Source organism: Lentinula edodes (genome assembly GCF_021015755.1).
Source record: "Lentinula edodes strain Le(Bin) 0899 ss11 chromosome Unknown C8R40scaffold_3, whole genome shotgun sequence".
In the NCBI taxonomy this organism is placed as follows: Eukaryota; Fungi; Basidiomycota; class Agaricomycetes; order Agaricales; family Omphalotaceae; genus Lentinula; species Lentinula edodes.
The window spans coordinates 373,559-394,718 of record NW_025764309.1 but is presented as its reverse complement, the minus strand read 5'-3'; the positions used below and the strand labels follow the sequence as shown (position 1 = coordinate 394,718).

The 21,160-nt window shown below is 41.9% G+C and overlaps 6 protein-coding genes across 6 annotated transcripts; 3 read left to right on the top strand and 3 right to left on the bottom strand.

Moving 5' to 3' along the window:
- Nucleotides 1-2,210: 2,210 nt before the first annotated feature.
- C8R40DRAFT_1018581 (uncharacterized protein) lies at nt 2,211-2,835 on the bottom strand (the record flags this gene model as incomplete). The annotated part of the gene is made up of 4 exons (XM_046222967.1): nt 2,211-2,256; nt 2,368-2,506; nt 2,644-2,729; nt 2,786-2,835. Coding segments are annotated over 4 exons (321 nt in total), but the record flags the coding sequence as incomplete, so codon positions are not given.
- Nucleotides 2,836-3,612: 777 nt separating this feature from the next.
- C8R40DRAFT_1013638 (uncharacterized protein) lies at nt 3,613-3,777 on the bottom strand (the record flags this gene model as incomplete). The annotated part of the gene is made up of 1 exon (XM_046222895.1): nt 3,613-3,777. A coding segment is annotated over one exon (165 nt), but the record flags the coding sequence as incomplete, so codon positions are not given.
- Nucleotides 3,778-10,634: 6,857 nt separating this feature from the next.
- On the top strand, nt 10,635-11,302 carry C8R40DRAFT_1065884 (uncharacterized protein; the record flags this gene model as incomplete). The annotated part of the gene is made up of 4 exons (XM_046225705.1): nt 10,635-10,829; nt 10,883-10,894; nt 10,955-11,019; nt 11,068-11,302. 4 exons carry the CDS (start codon nt 10,635-10,637, stop codon nt 11,300-11,302), a joined length of 507 nt encoding a protein of 168 aa, XP_046090746.1.
- Nucleotides 11,303-13,983: 2,681 nt separating this feature from the next.
- Nucleotides 13,984-15,494, bottom strand: C8R40DRAFT_1065883 (uncharacterized protein; the record flags this gene model as incomplete). The annotated part of the gene is made up of 5 exons (XM_046225704.1): nt 13,984-14,192; nt 14,256-14,513; nt 14,558-14,627; nt 15,110-15,248; nt 15,292-15,494. 5 exons carry the CDS (start codon nt 15,492-15,494, stop codon nt 13,984-13,986), a joined length of 879 nt encoding a protein of 292 aa, XP_046090745.1.
- Nucleotides 15,495-16,130: 636 nt separating this feature from the next.
- C8R40DRAFT_1065882 (uncharacterized protein) lies at nt 16,131-17,482 on the top strand (the record flags this gene model as incomplete). The annotated part of the gene is made up of 9 exons (XM_046225703.1): nt 16,131-16,322; nt 16,489-16,593; nt 16,648-16,731; nt 16,786-16,890; nt 16,939-17,055; nt 17,188-17,210; nt 17,235-17,291; nt 17,376-17,417; nt 17,470-17,482. 9 exons carry the CDS (start codon nt 16,131-16,133, stop codon nt 17,480-17,482), a joined length of 738 nt encoding a protein of 245 aa, XP_046090744.1.
- A 2,270-nt stretch (nt 17,483-19,752) lies between these two features.
- Nucleotides 19,753-20,248, top strand: C8R40DRAFT_1065881 (uncharacterized protein; the record flags this gene model as incomplete). Its single annotated transcript, XM_046225702.1, has 3 exons — nt 19,753-19,981; nt 20,030-20,095; nt 20,148-20,248. The coding sequence occupies 3 exons, from the start codon at nt 19,753-19,755 to the stop codon at nt 20,246-20,248; spliced, it is 396 nt and encodes a 131-aa protein (XP_046090743.1).
- Between the last annotated feature and the right edge of the window lie 912 nt (nt 20,249-21,160).

The following is a 21,160-nucleotide window of genomic DNA, read 5'->3' as shown; positions in this document are numbered from 1 at the left end:
TAGATTGACGCATCCTCTTGATGAGTGCCGTGTGTCATTTCTAAGAAGATTCAAATTTTGAGGATTCTACAAGTCATGAGAGCAATCAAGAATAGTGTTATCATGCTAACCTTTTGTCGTAGAACTTAGGTTCTCCAGGTACCTTTATGATGATGTGTCAACATGCAACAAAGACGACAACGTGAAGTAAACATACCGATGAATGATGGAAGTCTGTCCATTTCGACCTTTTCCGTCGCGACGAAACGATTGCTCCTCTGTTTCAGCGGACGCTTATCAAGATTGGGGATGATATATTTGGGCCCGATTCTTAGACATTACGAGGGAAAGTGGCATATCCTTGCTGAATCTGTGGCTCCTGACTGTATAACAAATTGCAAAGGATCTGATTCTAGATCCACCTTGCCTCAACTGGTACGTCTACGGGAGTCGTTATTCGACAAATTGAGAAGTGGTGAAAGACGAGCGGAGAGGTTGAGTGAGAGTTATGTAGATGTTATTACGACTGAATAGTAAACATCACTAGGTCGCGTTATCCAATATCTCTCGTTCGTACATATCCCCCCAAATGAGAAAAGACTGCAAAGGTGCGACATTAAAAGGGAAAATTAAGAAGTGAGTCAACACTTACAGAAAAGACCACAGATTATTCAACGTCAATTTCATAATGTCAGAGACTCCCTAGGGTTCTTCTTCGATACCCAAACTTCCTGATATCTCTGATCATAACTTCGCGAGGATGTAATATGAACGATCACATTAGCGCAGAAGATAACTACACGTCTTGCGAAAGAAGAGGACAATCCAGCGATAGAACCAAACCGCAACAGCACGGTTGAGATACATGCGAGCAATCGTAAGACCAAATTCGGGGATCATGCTGGATGATAGTCTCAGCGGCAATACAGAAAATGAACGGTCTAAAGGACAACAAAAAATAAGATGTCAACAAACGGAGAACAAAAATGCGCACGATATAGATACTGCAAAAAACATTGAAACGATGCAGATGAAAGATTAAGAATGGATGCAAAGCAACATCCAATGTGCAGAAAAGTGTAAGGTCGATGATTGATCAGAGAATATGACAAAAGGCAATTCCAGGATAACGCAACAAGCAGTTTGGTAACGGAAGTGATGACGCGATGAAAGTCATGCAGCGTGATAATCCAAACGAGAAATAATCCGATCAGTCCGGAACATGAAAGATCTACAATCGAACTGTAGAATTCCTATCCTATCCTTTGAGCTCATAACCCAATTACATGAACTATGCACTTTTTGAACGTGATAATATGTTCTTCTCTCTCATTCAAAAACATATTATATGTATATACGTACTATTATAGAACTGCAAGGTCAAATACCTCCCAATGAGGAGTAAGGTCTGATCTCACGTGATGATCATACACGCTGGCATGCGATAGGTAAGAAGAAAAGGAACAAGATACTTCGACAATCAATACAAGAGTAACATCATTTTTCACTGAAATAAAGATACGGTCCGGATAAGATAGCGGAAGGATATGAAGAGTACGCTTACTTGTGATTATCGTTCAAAACATTCTCGTTGTCATCACGAGATAGACGGTGAAGGATATTCAGCGCATCATCGTCATGGAATCCTCGTAAATCCTCCAAGATAGATATGGGAGGTAATACAGGAACAAATGTCTCCTTTGACACCGACTCGGCGGAGCCAAACATATCGATTTCAAGGTTGGGTATGGATGCAGCTAAGAGATGCTCTGGAGATGAAAACGAAGATGCTGAAAAAAATGTCGAATCCCAATGAGGCGGCCACCGACTATATGATTGACATATCTTGTCGTCATTATAGGAATCTGCGATAGATGGAAGAAGAACCTCGGCTTGATTCAAGTGTGAATCAATAGAGATTGGGTACGGATCACCACCTAAAACAGAACCAGACGGAACACGATGCAAGAAAGATGAACGATGAGAAGACGAATATGGAATAGCTTGACAATGTCTAGATGATTCTGCAGCGAAGCTGCCAGTTGCGTTCGTATTCTGTGTTCCACCTATAGACAACTTGCGGCGTAGATAATTGCTCGGCTTGATATTTACAAAAGTAAGATCGTATTTCTGTTCAGTATGATTTGGTGGAATGCACTTTGATGAAAATTCGGGACTAAAACAGTAAATTGGTGAAATGTTAACGTTTAATGAATAACATTTTGAGTAGATTACCCAAAGAATGGAGTCAACTGATCTCGGATAGGCCAAGCAATCCTGCAAATGCGATATTAGAAACTTAGTTCAGAATTGAAGGAACCGACAGATCACCTAATAGCTAACGCTGATACCAACTGAAAAAATAAGAATGGTCGAATATACGTTAACGGCATTTGACAGTTGAGATAGTCTTCTAAGCGTACTTGATACGGCAACCAAGTACCCCGAATTTGGCTTTCACCGTCCTTGACAATTCGTGCTGACCGGGCAAGATCTGGTCTTAATCGGAGCAATTCTATAACGTCGACTTCAAGGCAAGATATCAGTGAACGGACAACACGGTTGTAGTGATGTATTCGAATTACTTGAACAATTCCCCACAGCTGATCGAATGAGCGAAGACAACTTCAGACATGTTTCGCCGTTCATGAGCGATAGACGTACCTTTCCAAAGACTTGACCATAAGATATATCCATCATCCTCGTCCATCATCAAGATGTATCCATTCAAACGATACTGCAGCACCGAACTAAAAATCATGTGTATTCACGCTTGCAGATTACGATGAAAGAGCGACGAACTTACATATACCCCTTTGTAATGTCATTAGTCGGATATATACTTCGTGTGAGGTGAGACGCAGAATGCGTAGATTTAGAAACTATTCCAGAGGAGGTGGAGAACGCCATTTTCTAGAAATACGATGTCCTCAATGAAGTAATCACAGATGAATTGTAAGAGACAATTTTAATCACCTGCGACATCTCGAACATTCAACCAAACGATTGACGAGGTTAACAGAGCTTGAAGCAATCGGTCGTTGCACAGGAAACAAGGAAGACAAGAGCGATGTTAATGCAATCAGAGAGTTCATGATATATATTGTAGATTAACAGCGGTTATATTCACAGGGTAAGTTACTTGCCTTACCGACACAACGTACAAAATAAGCTCGACATATCAGGAAACCAGAACACCTATATGACTGTAAGCATAACGTAGCACGACTGTTCTGCGTCCTAATTCGCGTTTGAGATCCATCTTGATCATAGACACCTACTTGAAATGTATTGCATCAGATTTGGGACATCTGATTTTCATCGTGCATAGGAGATATTTTTTATGCGGCTTCAAATATATATGGGAAGTTTTCGCAGATCGTCGATAGTACGAACTCTATTCGGAGTATGTAAGATTAGCGTAACCAAAAAAAAACGACGGCGTACTTCATTTCAGAACGATACTTATTGAATGTGGTGTAGGGACCGTTACAGTCCGGTCTTTCCATTTGTGAGGCTATGAATATCACTTGATCTTTTCGGATTTTGCTTGTGTGCGCGGATAGTACGATGCTTCGCTATTGGCGCTGACGACGGAGTAAAAACCGCTATCGGCAGCATGTACTCCCTATCGACCCACAAGCGCCACTGTAAAGCATTACCCAATGCGCGCTCACATCTGCTCACTTCCCGAGATGGGAGCTTACACACTGTTGCCCATGCACGATTGGAATATGATTTATCATGGATGAATTTTGTCGCAAGTATGAGTGACGCGAGAAATGTGCGTCTAGGACATAAAAGCGGTGAAGGAAGTAGTGGAAGCGGAGGAAGTGGAAGCGGAGAACGCAGCGCTTCATCGCCGAAAACGATGCCTTCTTCGTCTATAAAATGAGTTATTGTTTCGATACTGCTGGGGACATCTGCCTGATTGTCGTTGATGTTGTTGGCAACGTTCGTAGAACCAGGTGTATCTAGGAGCTGTTCGATGATCGTTGTACTTTCGTCGGCAACGATAATTCGATCTGTGATGGTTTCTTCCCTATACTGGTTACTACCTGACCGGGCCTGATGGAAAATTTGGGACCGAACTGTTTCAACATAACGTATTGCGATTAATAGGACTGACATGGACGTATGTGACCGCCTGAGTAACTTGACCACGAAACGTCTCAACATCATAAATTGGTCAAAACCAGTTGTCGTTTGAACCTGCGGGAAGTCGTCGGATACCTTTGGAAAAGAATACACAGCAGGTATAATATAGGGTGGCCAGCTATCGTTCAACACCGTAGCGATATGGTCTATCATGGTTGAGACAAAAACAACGTGAACATGGTGGTAACTTACTTAGTACATCATCAAATTCCTTGCGACGATGATCGATTTTAGGCGGCATTGATGAACGAAGAGGGTGAAGCGTTCAATGAGACGTAGATTGTTGAAAAGGAAGTCGTTCAGATGTGTCTAAATGTTCCAATTGTTAAATACAATCTCATTGAAGACGAGTCCAACAGACTACTCAACAGTTAGAGACTATTGTGATAGTAGTTCAAAGTGGGAGACGCTCCGGTGGTGCTGGTAAGACGAATAGAGGACATTGATGGTAAACAAGCTGTATATAGTAATAGTCTGCTCGAAGTACTGCGGTAATATGTTAGTACTTCATTAATCAATTGCAAGCTTACAGAGGCACGTACAAAGAACTGAAACTCTGATCTGTGTATCGTTCGAAATTCGCCCGAACGTCTGTAGCGGTCGCTGGTTTGAGCGAAAGAAAATCATGTAATGTGTAACGGCAGGCACAAACCTAAGACGTATACCGCTTGTCATCGAATCTGAAGATTGCACGCCGTCCAAAGAGTCCCCAAAGTCGGGAAAGTCCTATCAATTGTGAACAGATGACTCTCTGCAAACAAATTTTTATTGGACAACGATGCGGACCTCATATCATTACGAATTTTGAACAATTCAAATTTTTGTATTCATTGCTGCATAACCTTTCACTTTTCCGCTTCGACCACTCCGTTCAAGAACTCAACTGATACAACCCTTTATTGGCATTAGCAGTACGGTGCTCTTCGAATGGATTCAAATTATGTAGACGGTCTAGAAAGTTGGTCTTATTGGCGATTGTGAGTCTACATTGTTATTGGTGCGAAAGAAAACAAAGCTTGACTCAAATAAATGGGACCGCGCCGTTTCGTTCGTAATATCCTCCTCTTGATTTCCAACAAGTAAACATGGGCGGCCAATACGAGTATATCTACTATGATGATCCTATTTCTGAGTCGAAACGTCGCAGGCGACGGTCGAAAAGGACTAATCCTTATTCAAAAGTGAAGATGGTAAGTCTTTCTTATCCATACTTGAACCACTACGCTAAATGAATCCTCCAGTTGGCAGATCTTGGGAAACCTGAATGGGCAACTGAAGACTTAAAGCGCAGCTTTAGCGTGTTGTACTGCATGCGAATTTCAAGAGAGCAAAAGAAAATATTGAACGCAAAATACGGCGAAATTGTGATTGTTTTTGTTGCGTCTTCTTTCGGATTATTCACGTCGCGAGTTTAGAATTGCTCGGCTTGCCTATTTGCAGGCATACAATGCAAGATAAACGAAAGCACTCTCCATTGCGAACGTTGCGGTACTCATGGAAGATGCAGTCGGCTCTCCGTCCTAAAGAAATTTCATGTCCTTGATACAATACAACTATCCAAAAACCAATACGACTGGCTTACAGTATGGTATAAAATCGCGACTCGGGACGGCGTTATTCAGCGAATGTTGAAGGCGAACGACAACGAACTTCATGCGGTTAGAGATATTTGCGCTCTTGTTCATTTCGTTGTGTTTGCTTAATCGTCTTGCGGAATAGAAATCATCCGATGCAACTACGAACAATATCCCTAATTTGCAAGACGCGAGGTGCATATTTCGATGTTGCCTTTGTTGATAATCTACTCTTAGCCACAAAATACTTCTTCATTTGACAGAACCGACACTAATCTAGACACAACTTCATTTCCGAGTGGAAAGCAGGACTACAGATCAAGTGCGCACCAGAACTATCAATCAAGCACCGACCACCAATGCGAGCCATGTATACGCCACAAATACGGATTGACAATGACATCTCAGGAATGGCAACCAATGTTCGAATACTATTCCAAGCAAAAAATTGGAACGAGATCCATCAATGAACAGAAAAACGATTCGATCGTTTCGACTTATGCCTCATCCGATGGCGGCGTCGGCAACGACTATTCACTACCTTCTTGTGACTATGAGGAAAAGGTTGATGAAGATTCCCCTGACCCAACCATGTATCCGACATCGTCGTCAAACTCCTTGGAAGACTGTTCCATGTACCATGGTCACAATTCTGTTCAATTTTCCCCAAATCGGCGCCTACCTTTTCGCAAGTATTTATGTCTTTTTCAGACAACATTTTCGCTGATTTCATTACAGTCGAACCGCTCATACAGTCATCGGAAGATTGTTCTTACACTTCGAGTAATTCCTTACATTTTTTTACGAAACATACATTGAGAATTTGTAGCACGTCAACATTACTCGCATGAAGCTCCTACTTATGTGGAAGTGCTCGAACAAAGTAACAACACATATGACTACGGCGTGCAAAGTTCAAAAACTCCTGCAAATCCCCTTCCTTCGTATTTGAATATTCCCAGCATGTATGATAAATATTGCCAATCGTCCAACCTCACCGAGTATGTTATCGACCTTTTCATCCGTAACATCTTCTTGATAATGAAGAGCAAACAGGTCGTCCCTTACTTTATACGACTCGACAGTATTCACTTCCTGACGAAGATGGTCTTTCCTGCATGCATAACAATACGTACGAGGAGCAACAGCGAAAAGAATAGTATGTGTTCGGAATGGTACTGAATACTATGAAGCAAGTACTTCTGTTGTACGAGAAAGTGGATCGTGGCGCGTTTCCCATGAACATCTACGTGCATATGTATTTCGACAATAATACATAGCTCATGAACCGATCAATGTACTTAAGTGTACTTAGTGCCTACAGATCTTAAGGGGTCTTAATGGCTCAGATAGAAAGCGGCTGACTTCGTTTGAAGAAAATAAGACTGTATCAGACATCAGACTGTTTCCACCTCATTATCCGAATCTTACGTGTGATGTTATGTAACTATATAGTTATACAAGTGTATTGGCTTACATGTGTATTGGTAGATTGGTATGGAAGCCCATTAGGCTTTTAAAAGAGAAATCAGATGGATCTCCGTCCAACATCCACTTACACGGAACGTTGCGGTGAAGCCAACGCCCAGGAAAGTGAGAAACCGCAACCTTACTGTTAAGTTGTTTGAAAAAAAAATCTCCGGGCGGACGTTGCTAAAGAATAGTCGCAATTTGTACTGCGTGAATCAGCAGCAATACATTAATGATCAGAACTGAACACGAAACGACACGGGAAAATAACGAACCGAAATATTTTCATCGAACAAACGGTGTAAGCGCAATCGCGACACGAGGGGGGCTTAAAGATGCAAAACTAGGACTCAAAATTGACCGAACGTTTTAGCGCTGTACAGCGATATTGCAGCAATGATTTTTCTGGATGTAGTAGGGTAAGTAACCACGAAAATTAGAATGGAAGGATTACGGACATCATCTTTCGTAGTTCCATTTCTTCGACATATTGACCTCACGTATCCAACATATCTTTTTATCAGCAGCTTGACGTTCAGAGTTACATGAAAATTATGTGACGAAGGAACGCCGATAGATATTCTGAGGTACAGTTGCGTAGTACTTGATATAAGTCAACGACTTCTAGTATCTGCATCATAAGATTGATTTCGAAAATTTTCAGGTATCAACGACGTACGAAAAGCAGAAATATTGACTTCTTCTGTTTGTGATTTGTCCTTTGAAAGATAGGTCGTGATTCCTATATTAGTGAGGAGGATAGAGAACACACCGGGATCAACCTGTTACTCTATCATCCTTTCTGCGATCTTCAAACTTCACCTGCTATCGATTTGTCTCAACAAGTTGTAGAACAGTCAAGTAAATGATTCAAGACGCTGAATCCCAGTTTCATGAAGCGAATTCGATATATGAACCAAGCACTCACCGTCTACCTATCACAGTCGTTAGAGGTGATTCTTTTGTCCGTTCGATTTTCGATAACTTCGAATTCCCAACGATAATGTAGCGGTGTATGAGCGAAAGAGGTAGAAAATAATTGGATTCCATGGGTTGAACGCTGCGTTATGTCGGGGAACGACATCGTGGGAGCGATTAAACATTTCATTTCTTTATTCTCATCACCTCGCTCACAAATTCATCAAAAGTCGTCTAAAACAGTTCGAGTTGCAGCAACGAAGACATGTTGAAAAAGAATATCAACGCAATTATCGATCATTGGACAAGCCTAAAATTATTTCACATTCATCGGTGTGCACATTTGTATCACCACAAACTTTACATGTCATTGACGAACGTTATCCGAACAAAAACATATCATTCGTATGGTGATTAGACCTGCGACAAAACATATAAACGATATGGAGAGGAAGCCAATTACGAAATACGTTACCTCTCTACCGTTAGTTGACGACTTGTCATGTTTTGGTCACCCAGCGTTCAGCGCAAGAGGATGGGATTTTTACTTGGGTCAACCTATGTTAGAATCAATATGGAAAAAAATAGTACGTTTACCATCGTGTCCAGTGAACGTTCATAGATTCAACTGATGTATCTACATATCCTGTCGATTCACTGTCTTGCTAATCGCGCGTTCTTTACCTCGTTCACAATCAATGTCTTTTACTCATTCTGCCACAGACAGTATCAATGCACGCAACAACATCCTTTCGCAAATCTAATCTCACCTTCTGACGCACACACAACGAATCGTCGATTCACGTTAGCGTATACAATAACCACATATTGAAGTTCGATGTCTAATGACTGAAGATTAGTCGATGTCTAACGATTGCAAAAAAAGTACGTAGCTTGCTACATTCACATAGGCACAGTGAACTAAAACTATCTGCGCGATGATACGACTTACGATATAGGCGTACTCCGTTTCGTTGAATATATAAACATCTTCTACGACTGCATTTCTTCCAATTCTATGGTTAGTTATTTCCAAACCTATCCAGAACGTTAGTTCATATTTTGTTGAAACGATCCTTACTCACAACTAGAAAAGCGCCCCATTACTGTTGACTCATAACCAACAACTTCTACATTCGATGAATCAGGATAATATGTCGGTCAAGAATATCAAAACGGTTACCATTCTTAGCTTGTCTTCGCCGAATACTGATTTCTGTTAATAGGAACATGGTACATCGCTCATGCACATATCAAAAAAGCTGCGCGCAATTTCGTTTCAAGACCTGCGCAAATTCGTCACGACCTTCCGATACAGTCTCAACGCCGAATGTTCGTAGACACAAGATGCTAAACAACAAAACGCACACAAAGTGAATACCTCATGCCTTTGCTCCTGAGAAGTACTTCTTCCTCCTACAGGATATTCTTCAAATACATTGATCATGTAGCTGAACGTTTGTGATGGACGAATTGACCGGCCTGTCACCGACGCACCTACGGCGACCATCATAGATTCTTGACTTAAATGAGCCAGAATAATTGCGACCACAGATTGATGAGCTGTTAGCAAACGATGTGTGCAGGAGTGCTTTACACGGTGCGCTGAACGTCAAAACAAACTTCTGGCTCTGATATTTGAACATCCTACTACAGTCATATTAGCAAAATCGTTGAGGACTTTCATAATATATACGAAAAGCTACCTTGATCGTACACGAACATAACATGGTCACCATCGTCGTCGAATTTTAGGGCGAAAGTTCTCCAAAATGTACAGGCTTTCTTGCGATTGAATTTTGGCAACTGGTTTCCTGGATCCAGGTCAGTTATATGTATTGAGCACGGAACTTCTGATACCTTCCATGAACTATAACAGGATATCGAACGCATGCTATTTTTCAATCAACGAACTAAGGAAACTATTTGTGGTAAGTCCAAATCCAGTGATGATTCTTGCTTAAATGAATCTTCTGTATCGGTGAAGAATGATGCGGACCCAGTCTATTGCATGCCACCTGTTAAGAAATTGAATCGGGAATTTCTTTCTTGTCAATGTGATTAGTGAAAGGCTACGGATGAACTAAATCTCGCACAATATGCTAAATAATTGCAGACACACAAACGATCTCATTTTGTATGGAGTTCGAATGCTATATCGCCACCGTTCGTGACGCCGACGAGTACAAAGCGACGGCCATCCATGATACATGTCGACAGTGACGCTAAGCATACGCACAACATTGAACATCAAGTGAATGAGTGTCCTATGCAGGTACAAACCAAGGACACGCTGCTCGTTAACGATTGAAAATATCATGGTAGAGAACAGTTCGGCAAGATGTGCTAATACAATGACCCAGGTATTGCATAACAGCGTTACCATAAAGAATGATCGAGTTATCTGTTTTTACTTCACGATCCACCAACTCATATATAACGAGGATAATATCTCTATGATTCCGTATAGGGTGGGTTCAAGTTTCTTTCATCAGGCGTTATACTAAATATGTTGGGTTTGAAAAAAAAATAGACATGCCTAATAGCACGCAAACTCGCACCGTTTTGAACGACAGACAATTTCAGATTTTATCAGCGGCGCTGCATAAGGTGGCTCCTCAGTATTCGAATGCATATGTCATGCTGACTATACTACAGGCATTTTATCAGACCGATGAAGCTGTAGCTCAATTAGTGATTGATACTGGACTGACGTCTGCGCAGGTGAGGGTGAGTACATAGATTGTCCCCATATTCTACTATGCAAATACACAAACTTTCAGAATTGGTTCAATGTGAGCTCGATACTTATGCTCGAAGTTGTGCATGATTACAACGACATGAACTCATCATAGCATCGAAGACGGGTCTTACGCGAAAAGGAATTCGAAAGACGACGAATAGCGACTAAACAACATCGGTACGTTTTCTGTATCTTCAGAACATCTTCGCCCTAAGTATTATCTAGACAAGATAATAAGCAAAACTCAAACTACGTGTACTCGTGTCCACTAGACAGCGAAAGTTCATCCGAAATTGCATCGAAATCCTTATGCCCTTCGAGTGCATCATCTCAGTATTCTACTAGCAAACCCACCTTACCGCCCATTTCTTCGATGTTTCCCGAAATATTCAACAGCGAATATGATTATACACTTCCTCCACATGTTCATCCGATCGAACTACCGGCACATGTTGATTAAAGCACTCGAGTGTACTATTTGCCATATATACCATACGCAAACGCACCTTTTTGTTCTCATCAGAATGAATGCGCGTAAACTCTGCCGTCTCAACCAACTTTCAACAACAAGAGGTGGATTAATGCACCAGTCAGGTTACATGTTTTATCCGACCCAAATCTAAAACCCAATCTAGTCAGGTTCACATCATGAGTATGTTAATTCGAACCGTGAACTTGATAGCAGTAGAACCGGCGCCGGTCCTCTCTGTCACGTAGCAGAGTATGTCAAACTTGTAAGTACTGTAAAAATTATAAAAGGAATCCGTTCAACTAATAAATCGTTTACAATCAGGATATGACAACGTCGAAAGAACAATTCTGTTATTCTCTGACTAGAAGACGTATAAGGACAACAACACCTTATTTGATTTGAGAGTGACAAAGCGCGCGTGCGTTGTCGTATTGCCTCTCCATAAAAAATAGGTGCCGTATAATGTTCTGATCTTCGTTTAACACAACTAATCCTCACGTCGGGTTTCGTATCAGCTCCTGAGCCCGTCGCTGTTCCTGCGAAATATCCTCGGGAGCCTTCTCCGCTTCCATCTCCACCAGCGGAAGTCGTCGACGCGGCTGTTGTTCTGGTCGAAGAACCCCCTGTAATTGTTGGACATGGTTGAGCCTGAGCCTTTTCCGGTACCTGTTATTGATGAGCCCCTTTCTACTTATCTTAATGGGTATGAGATCGAAAAACCTGCTCCTACTTCCGTGTCAAGAACCCCTACACCAGAGCCTACTCCTGATGCTGCATCCACACCACCACCTGCAGCAGCAGTCATCGCTCCATCGCCGTCTCCTACTCCTGCTGTTGCTGCCTTCGGAACTACCCCCGCCCCTCCTGCGCCAGCTGCAGCTGCAGTTTCCAATGCGAGCGAACCCCACTGCTTTCAATACAAGAAACTGGGGCAACACTGTTGCTCACCACTCCCGAGGCTCTTCGGAATGTTTCTAATTCGCTAGCTGTTGTCGATAGCAATGGTATACACACGCCCATCAAACCTTCAGGTAGTTCCAGTAGGACTCCACATCCAGGTTATGCGGCTGGTCAAAGTGTGACAAATGCTCAATGTTTCATCAAAAATCTCCCCGGCCTCACTCATTGTACTGAAAACCACATTTCAAGAAAATATCTGTTCACGCAGCTTTCTAAGGAAGGTTCAAGCAAATTTGAACTTTGTCGTGATCTTTTCCATATAAACTCAAATCTGGGCGCTCGAACGCTGAGCTGATATTCGAATTCTCACTACCTGTTTGTATTTGACCCCTAACAGCTCCTTCTCAAACCTTTTTTACAACGCAAACACATCTACGCTCCTCGATTTCATCTACGGTTTCGCCAGCCCTGCGACAGGCTGTCATTCAAGAACATAACCATACATCCATGTTCTACTCCGGCCGAAAGATGTCTTCGCTCCAACTTGTAGCGTAGCGTGACGAACCACGATAACACCACACGAAAGACGGGAAGTTAGGGTAGCGTGTCGTCGAGAGAACTGTTCTAGGGTACATAATACAATCGAGTATCCTTATATACCCTACAAGAATCGGTTTCCCATATATGGTACTATATTCATACTGCATGATCTGGCACAAGTAAGCATAAGTACGAGCAGGCATAGGTAAAGTCCGAATAGTCCGAATGTAGCGCCTCTGATTGAGGCGCTAAATAAGTAGTAACGCGTGACACTCCGTTACATACGCCCTCCACAGATCCTTCATGACGACGATCTCTTAACCATCTCCATCATCGTCAACTGATGTGTCCATTGCCTGAAAATTGTCGACGTCGTGGGTAACTACTTCTATCTAGTCGAAATCCATCGCCAGGGTCTAGCAAATCGTCGACGAAAGACTGGGTACAACTGTTGTGTGTCGGTTCATTGGTCAAGATTGGTGTTTCCTCTGCGGCCGACGCGTTAATAAGGAGTGATGCATGAGGATCGCATGAGATGATAGTGGGGCTGAAGAACATTTTGAAGGATGTATGAGTAGGATGAGGGAGATGTTTTCGGTTCGTATGAGAAGCCGTTTTAGGAGCAGGCGAGATAGCAGAATCTCTGGGTGCAGATGGATGAACAAAGCTACCGGAAGGACCTCGGGCTTCATGGGAAGATGCAGCTGAGCTAGCCTCCTCTCTCATTGAAACTTCTATCTGATATTCGTTTTTTCCAGTCTTTCCTTTCTACACGACTTTTCGTCCAATGCTTCTTTTGTACTTTCCGATGTAGACCGTCCTTCCGTAGTCAATTTATACAATCCGTTCATCCTCAAATCATCTTCACGCGTGAATGAATCAAATAGTCGCCGATCAATAGGTGGAGCCTACGTATATACTATTCCGATATCAACATCAAATGTAGCGAGCTGGTATAGATGAATGAGTGGGTCGCTATTAATGTGCTCAGCAAAAAGTGAGTAGATGGCTGGGATGTCGGCCGTTTGCAATCTGAAGTTTCTTTTCTGCAGGATTCGGTCAAAGTCGAGGCAGGTGCAAACATCAGAAACAGTGACAAAGTGAGCATATTCATCGTGCCGCTTGATGAGGATTTTGTCATTTCTGACGCGTCTTAGCGAGGTGACAGATTCATACCCTCCATTTCCATTCATTGTTGGCAGCAAATCCGTATCAATGATGTATTGGTGCTACTCTGGTAAGTCTTCAAGTGCGAAATCTATTCCTAGAGTAGCTTTCCTCTTCTTGGTACGTCTTTTTTGGGACGTCAGAGCCATATTCATTCTTCCGCCCTCCTTTTGTTCTTCACGGTAACTGTTGAAGACGAAATCTTTCTTTCTCAAGCTGCGAGAGTAATATCTACCCTCTCGAACAGTATTGCTGATATCATTCCCAAGTTCTTTTTACCCACAAAACTTCAGTAATGTATCCATTCAGACAATAGCGGCTTATATGGCCGTACCCGCCACACCAAAAACATCTGCCGGTCGCAAGATATTCACTTCTTTCACCTTCAGAAAGTCGTCGTCGCTCCGAACGATGTTGGTATGTACTCCGGAGACAATCATAGTTACTTGAGTCTCATCACTGACAAACTCATCATCAGATTCATTGTGGTGTTTGCGATCAGATTGGTCCTCATTGGAGCGGTTCTCTGCATAGAAATTACTGTCCGAGGTTTTTTCAATTTCAAAGTCATATCTCCGCCTCCTCACAATCTCTATACCGCAAAATGTGCAATGACGACATGATGGAACTCCGTACCTTTTTCCTCGAAAGGCAAGGGAAAAGTATTCAACAATGACTTCTCACAGCCTGATTTAAACGCGTAAATCTACTATGGTAAGCCATTGCCTCAGTAATAACATGTTTCGTTCTATTCACACATTCTAGGGTGGAAAAATACCACCCGGTCACTGAACGATGTCGTATATCTCAATCATCCAATCATCTTATCACCCTGTTTATGAATTCTCCGAAGAGAGCCTTGCGTGAAGCGTCTGGTTCTCGAATGCATATACCTGCGGGGTGCACACTAGACGGTATACCCTGCAATCTTTTATCGGTGCCGTGTCGCAGTCAGGGTTTGACATCGAGTCTGTTGAAGAGAGGGACCGGAGCGGCTCATGCAGAAAAGAATGGAACCTATCTCGGGCAGAACAAGAATATGAAAAAGAGAGAAGAAAATGGCTTTTGTGGATTGTACCGAAGTGATCAACATTTTCAGTTGCATAGACGATTACAATAACAGAAAAACAAATATAGTGGCTATTTTGTAACACATATTGTTACACGAAGGTGGAACAAAGAACCTACCTGGATAAAGCAAAAGCCCATTGGTCTGAAAGTACGGAGCCTTGACAAATCAAGCGACCGATGGGGTGGTCTATAATCTATTAATTTGAGCATTGGCCGGTTCGTTGTCCTTGGGTTTCGCGAAAAATCCCCATTCGGGCTATTGAGAATGAAGATATATTTCCAAAGAACCGTGTACTGACCAAAAGATAGCACTCCAAACCTCTTCTCGCTTGAACTCGATGTAACGCAAATCAGAGCTCGAGGCAACCAGAACAGCAGTGCACCACTCCTTCCAAAGTTTGCCATTTAGATTACCGAAAGTCTTGTCGTTAAGCTCGTCGAACTGCTCTGCGGTAGCACTTGACAGCAATAGGCACAGTGGCAAAGCGAATTTTAATTCCATCTTAAAGGTGAGGGGAGGAAGACGAGGATTTGCAACGATGTCATGTTCGGGTCGTCCGCCACGAGGAACGACGGGCCGAACTCATACGCGAATGAAATGGCGATGTATTCGTCGCTCATTCTCGCATCAAAAAAAGCGGTGCTTATCTATATCTACCAGTAAGATTTCCGATTGACTGAAATTCAGTAAAAATGATATATCATGTGACTAAAGATATACCTACTATGGCTTATCTATGGTCATATGACATACGAGTGACTGTGGAATTTATTCTCTTTATCGTGTCAACACCTTGCATACGTCGCGAAGACCACACTTAACACAACCACTATGGGCATCCTACTCCGTCACCAGATTTTACAGCTGCTTTCTTATCGTCATGCTGACCAGAAGACATCAAACGTTAGACCAACCGCAAGCATACTTACCGGATTCCGGACACGTACACACAAATGCGATGCAAGAGAAAAACTGGAACGTCTATATTGAGTTGAAAAAATAAGGTTAGTTTGCCAACTTCGATTTGTTATAAGGCAGGCCAAAAATTCTGCTTATAGTACGTATAGAATCATTCTTGTTCCAGTTCCACAACCTTCCATCGTGGCAATTCAAACTATAGCTGACAAGGACGACAACATGGAATACAAAGATATCGTCTTCATTAGTGATAATCCTTACGAAGGCGGTCACCGATCTGCAGTTGACGCTATCACTGGTGGAGTCGTGAACTGGATGACAGATGCGTTGAAAAGAGAGTTTGTTGTCCAATTCAGAAGGTACGGGACGGTCAAACAAAGACGGATTCTTAATCGAAAATACAAGGACATTGTAAGTATGTTGTTGAGTATCGTTCCTCGCTGCTGAATTTTTTGATCGTGAGGTTTGTGAACGATGCAAGCGTATTGGAATCAAATGCGATATTTCTCCAAATAGGATCAGGTGCAGAGGCTGCATGCCTACTCGTATGTGCAGTCGCGTTGCTCGTATTAATAAGTTTCGGGTAATGGCGGATATGAACATTACTGAAGCCCAATACGAGGACTTAAAATTATGGTACTTCCGTTCGAAGAACCAGACTCATTTTGAATCATTCCAAAATGTAAGCTCTGAATTTTTCATAATACTTACTCTTCGTGTTGACCAATTCTATCAGATCCAATTTTGTTTCATGTACACAGACTCAGAGACATCTGAATCTGAAGACTGTGTAGGTACGAAGATTCTGGATAAAGAAACGGTACGTTGTTCTAATGCCTCATTTTTTTTCACGTGCTTCACAACAAAATCACAGACAAATGGTAGAAAGGAAATCGCAGATAACAAGTCTGAAGAGGGCTGTATGATGGATTCGGATGAACCAAGAAACGAACCAAAGAATGTATTACATAAAGAAGTTGTAAGTATTGTTATGTCTAATTGATCAATGGAGTTCATATTTCCGTAGACGTTGATTATGGCTGAAGTAATGGATGGCACTCAATATGCCAATACTATATCTGGACCAGAACATGGGGAACCTTGTATCGCAAACGATCCTCAATATAGCTTGCATGAACTCGAGGTGAATAACCCAGAAATCGTTGCCTTGCGCTGAGATTGACAACTGTTGATGAAAGTACCTAACCGCAGATCAAATCACGGATCGTACTGCAACTATTGATTTCAACAATGGTGTCGATACTTTATTTTGCAGTTCACAATCGGTGCCATCACATGGTCAGCATTTTGTTCCATTTCCAGGTTCAGTACTAGTCGCAACAAAATTTGGAAGAGTTCCTTTTTCCGATCCGTTGACTCGTAAGTCGTTACTACTATTGATGAATTTATTCGGTAACGTGAATATTTCAGCCATGCCGGGCAATTACCAACAATATACTGAAGATTTACCTGGAACGGTGTCTGCGTTTCAATCGTTTTCATATGGTATGTTAATTTATTGTTGAATAATATTTGGACTCATCTGTGCAACTTGCAGCCAATTCAAGTAGCTTGTTTAATGCTCTAGGTCAAGCAGTGATTACTACTGATTCCACATATTCAATGTCATTTCCCGGACACCCCAATCATTAAATGTGCCGACACCGCGTACTTCGGAATGGATAGTACCATATTGTGAAACACAACAAAAACAATATTCGATTACAGGTCTGCCACTCGGTATAGGTAGTGTTATAGTGTTATGAAGAAGAATCAGAAGATGACAGTAGTATTCAAATATTTCAGGTAAATTTTGTGAAGTATTAGCAATATGTATTCATTTTCGTTGGCTGATTAAGAATTGAATGATGTAGTATACATGTACCTACACAGTCTGTTCTGAGATCCTATCCTACATCTACACCGCTAATTCCAAAACACTTGGGTAAACTGTCACAAAAAGTGTTCGTTAAAATCACTGACATGCAAATCATCCCTAATCAACTTCAATCCTCGCTACAACAGCACAGTCTTGACGATGATAGTCCACTTACATTGCATGAATGACTTTCTTCCTTCTTACCATACATAGCTCTTGAGAAGAATGATCAAGAAGATTGATGAAATCAAGATCAGACATCTCACAATAATGACGCCGACATTGTGCATGTGACTATGGAATTATTACATCATGATCACTTTACTCGTGTCCTCGCTTACACTCTCTTCCAGTTACAAGAATATCTCGTTGAAGCATTTCTCACTCAATTCATGAAATCCGTAACCTCTTCACCATATCCACAGGAAAACCATAGCTACCTTCTAAAGACAACTTTTCAAATGAATTGACAATACCAATTCAAATTACAAAATAATGTACTCAAAAAAACTATATCTCACACTGGCCCGTCCTCGAAATCGTCCTGGACAATCTCAATCAATATACATCCTCCCCTCGAACCAAACAAGATTCAAAGTTTTCTTGCAGAAACACTGCAACAAGGTACAGTACTTGAACTCAATCTACAGATATCTTTGTTTCTAACTATGTTTGTTCAGACTGTGCTCAATAAGGATTTTCCTGAGAAGCAAGTACCATTGTGACATTGAACGATACAATGCAGGGTATGTTCTGCAAACGTCAACACGAGCCATCAATTGACGAAGTTACAGCTACGCTCTTAACTAAATCGATCTTGTAGAGTGGAACCATCATCGAAATCCACTTTCTGATCATATCTATGCTACCAATCTACTACGTTCTCCATCGCTAATACAAACTGTTCCCAAGAAATTACCAACCACGAATCAATCAAGCGTCAGGAATCACTACAAGTTCAGGGAAAACATAATCATCAGTGCATCTCTTCGCAATGTCATCTGTATGATAAACGACTTGGTTTTCATCTTCAAACGCGTTTCCCCTCCTTCTTGTTGGTAACTTGTCTTATCTTTATTCTACTCTCATTTTCTTTGTCGACTAAGCGGCTCCATCACTATCAATGGCTCAAACCCATTCACTTACTCGATCATCTACATACCACACATATACTTTCTGCGCATGCGGCGCTGGAACAGAAGAGCAAGAGTATACAAGATGTGAAAGAACAGAGGAATAAGTGAGTCCACCTAGCGCTACGCCAAGTCAACGAGGATAGGGACAAGGCTGATTTGTTAGAAGGTGATTTGGAACGAGAGTACGTAGCCACTTCATTCATTCTGCAACGTCTCTTGTCAATCCTATCTCTTACCCTTAATTTTCTTTCAAGTCCACAACACTTTGTCATCAAATTCTCGCTCTCTCAGACGGGGAGTACGCCGTCACCAAGGCCGACGTCGATAGACTCCGTGCAGAATTAGGTTCGCCTGCGTTACTGAGTTTGCAGACCATGTTGGATGGAAAAGCCTCGACTTTCATTTATAACTTGTCGTATCTCATTCAGCCTCAGCTCAGTTTATGATATCACCTACTTCATGAATTGGCTGAATTTTCTCGTACCATTCAAAACTGACTCTCTTTGCAATTGCAAACACATAGCACACCGACATAAGTTCTGGTACACATCCTCGCACTGCCATCGCGCTTGTCACAAGCAAATCGACGACAATCCATCATCGTATCGTACGCTTTGCTCTTATCATTTTGACGAAGCATTTCACCGCCGGCCTTATTCTGTTCATCAACCTCACAAAACAACGACGACTAACGAGCGAAGTTCGTTCGTCACGGTCACGCATTATCGGAACCCATCTTGCTCTATAACCTACCCCGACTCAACTGGTCTATCTACAGCTTTCTCACATTAACGCTCATTCTAATTCGTGATTTAGTACAATAACTATGCGTCGGTCGCTCCCAAAACTACAACGACTCTTTAACAAACGACAAACCCGAAAAATTTCAGACGCAGACGGAGCTGGATATCTTTATGCATATGTGAACAACAAGGAATGGAAAATCGGAACCACGAACGACTTCTTTCGTCGCCAAAAGCAGTGGGACAAAAGTTGCCCCGACATCTCAAGACTATGGTTACCTCCAATCAAAGTCGCGAATCGACGAAGAGCCGGTGAGTTTTGTATCTATCCTCTTTCGTTGTTACCAATCTGCGCAACAGAAAGCCTAGCCCATTTAATGCTGGAAATTGCATGCATCAACCGACCACGCACGTATTGTCATCTTTGTACGTGTCTGAATACTTTATCGTCTACTTCCATCTCATATTTGTTAAATAGGTCGACGAAAACACGTTGAAAAATTCTTGTTTACTCAAAGTTGGACCGTCGCCTGGATCACAATCATTGAACCGATTTTGTTAACCGCGGCTACTGCTTGAAGGTATGTCATTTTTCTCCTACTCAAACGCTTTATAGCTAAAACAACCGCAGTTTCGGTAGAGAATACTGTACCAATACCAATACCTTGCTTGTACATTAAAAATTAACCCAAAACTCAGAACAACACGCCATATAAGACAGCAATATACGTATGTACATATTCATCGTCCTTATACATCATGAATAGTAACTTATTCCACAGTTCACTAGGTCAAACCGTTCGTATCACGACTTTCGCCTCGTTACTACAAAAGACTCCTCAATCAATATTGACCGAATCTGATACTCTTTCACCTTGGTCAAGCTACATTTTCAACACACCACACTCCAGCAACGCTGCGACGGCTTGCTAGATCCTCAATAATCGATATCAACAACTAAACGGAGTAGTACAAAAGACTCTTCAACTAACACCGTTCAACGCTGATACTCTTCAAACTCATTCAAGCTTCACTTTCAATACGCGACAGTCCACCAATGCTACCACATTGCTTATTTACCTGCTACGAATATCTTTAATTACACGTACTATTGTAGTAAATGTACTTATTTCAAATGCAGAATTTCCGTTCTGACTTTGTTAGTCGCATCAGTGTTTCAGAGTCGGGGATTTGGCGTGCTAGCACGGCGCTAAGGATTATTATTTTTGTTGTTGTACCATCAACGAAAAGCGACCAAAATTCGTTATGCCACTCAGGCTGTATATACTTATCTTTATATGTGAATAGTGTTAGATAGGACAGCTCGAGTGCTGGGACCTTGGTTGCCTTCTCGTCGCTGGTTCGGCCAACGAAAATGGGGGGATATGAGTCAACGAGCATGACGTCTTCACCAAAGAGGGAACGGGATAATGATAAACTTGAATCATTTACATTGACAGAAGACGATGTATGCATATCGAATGTCATTGT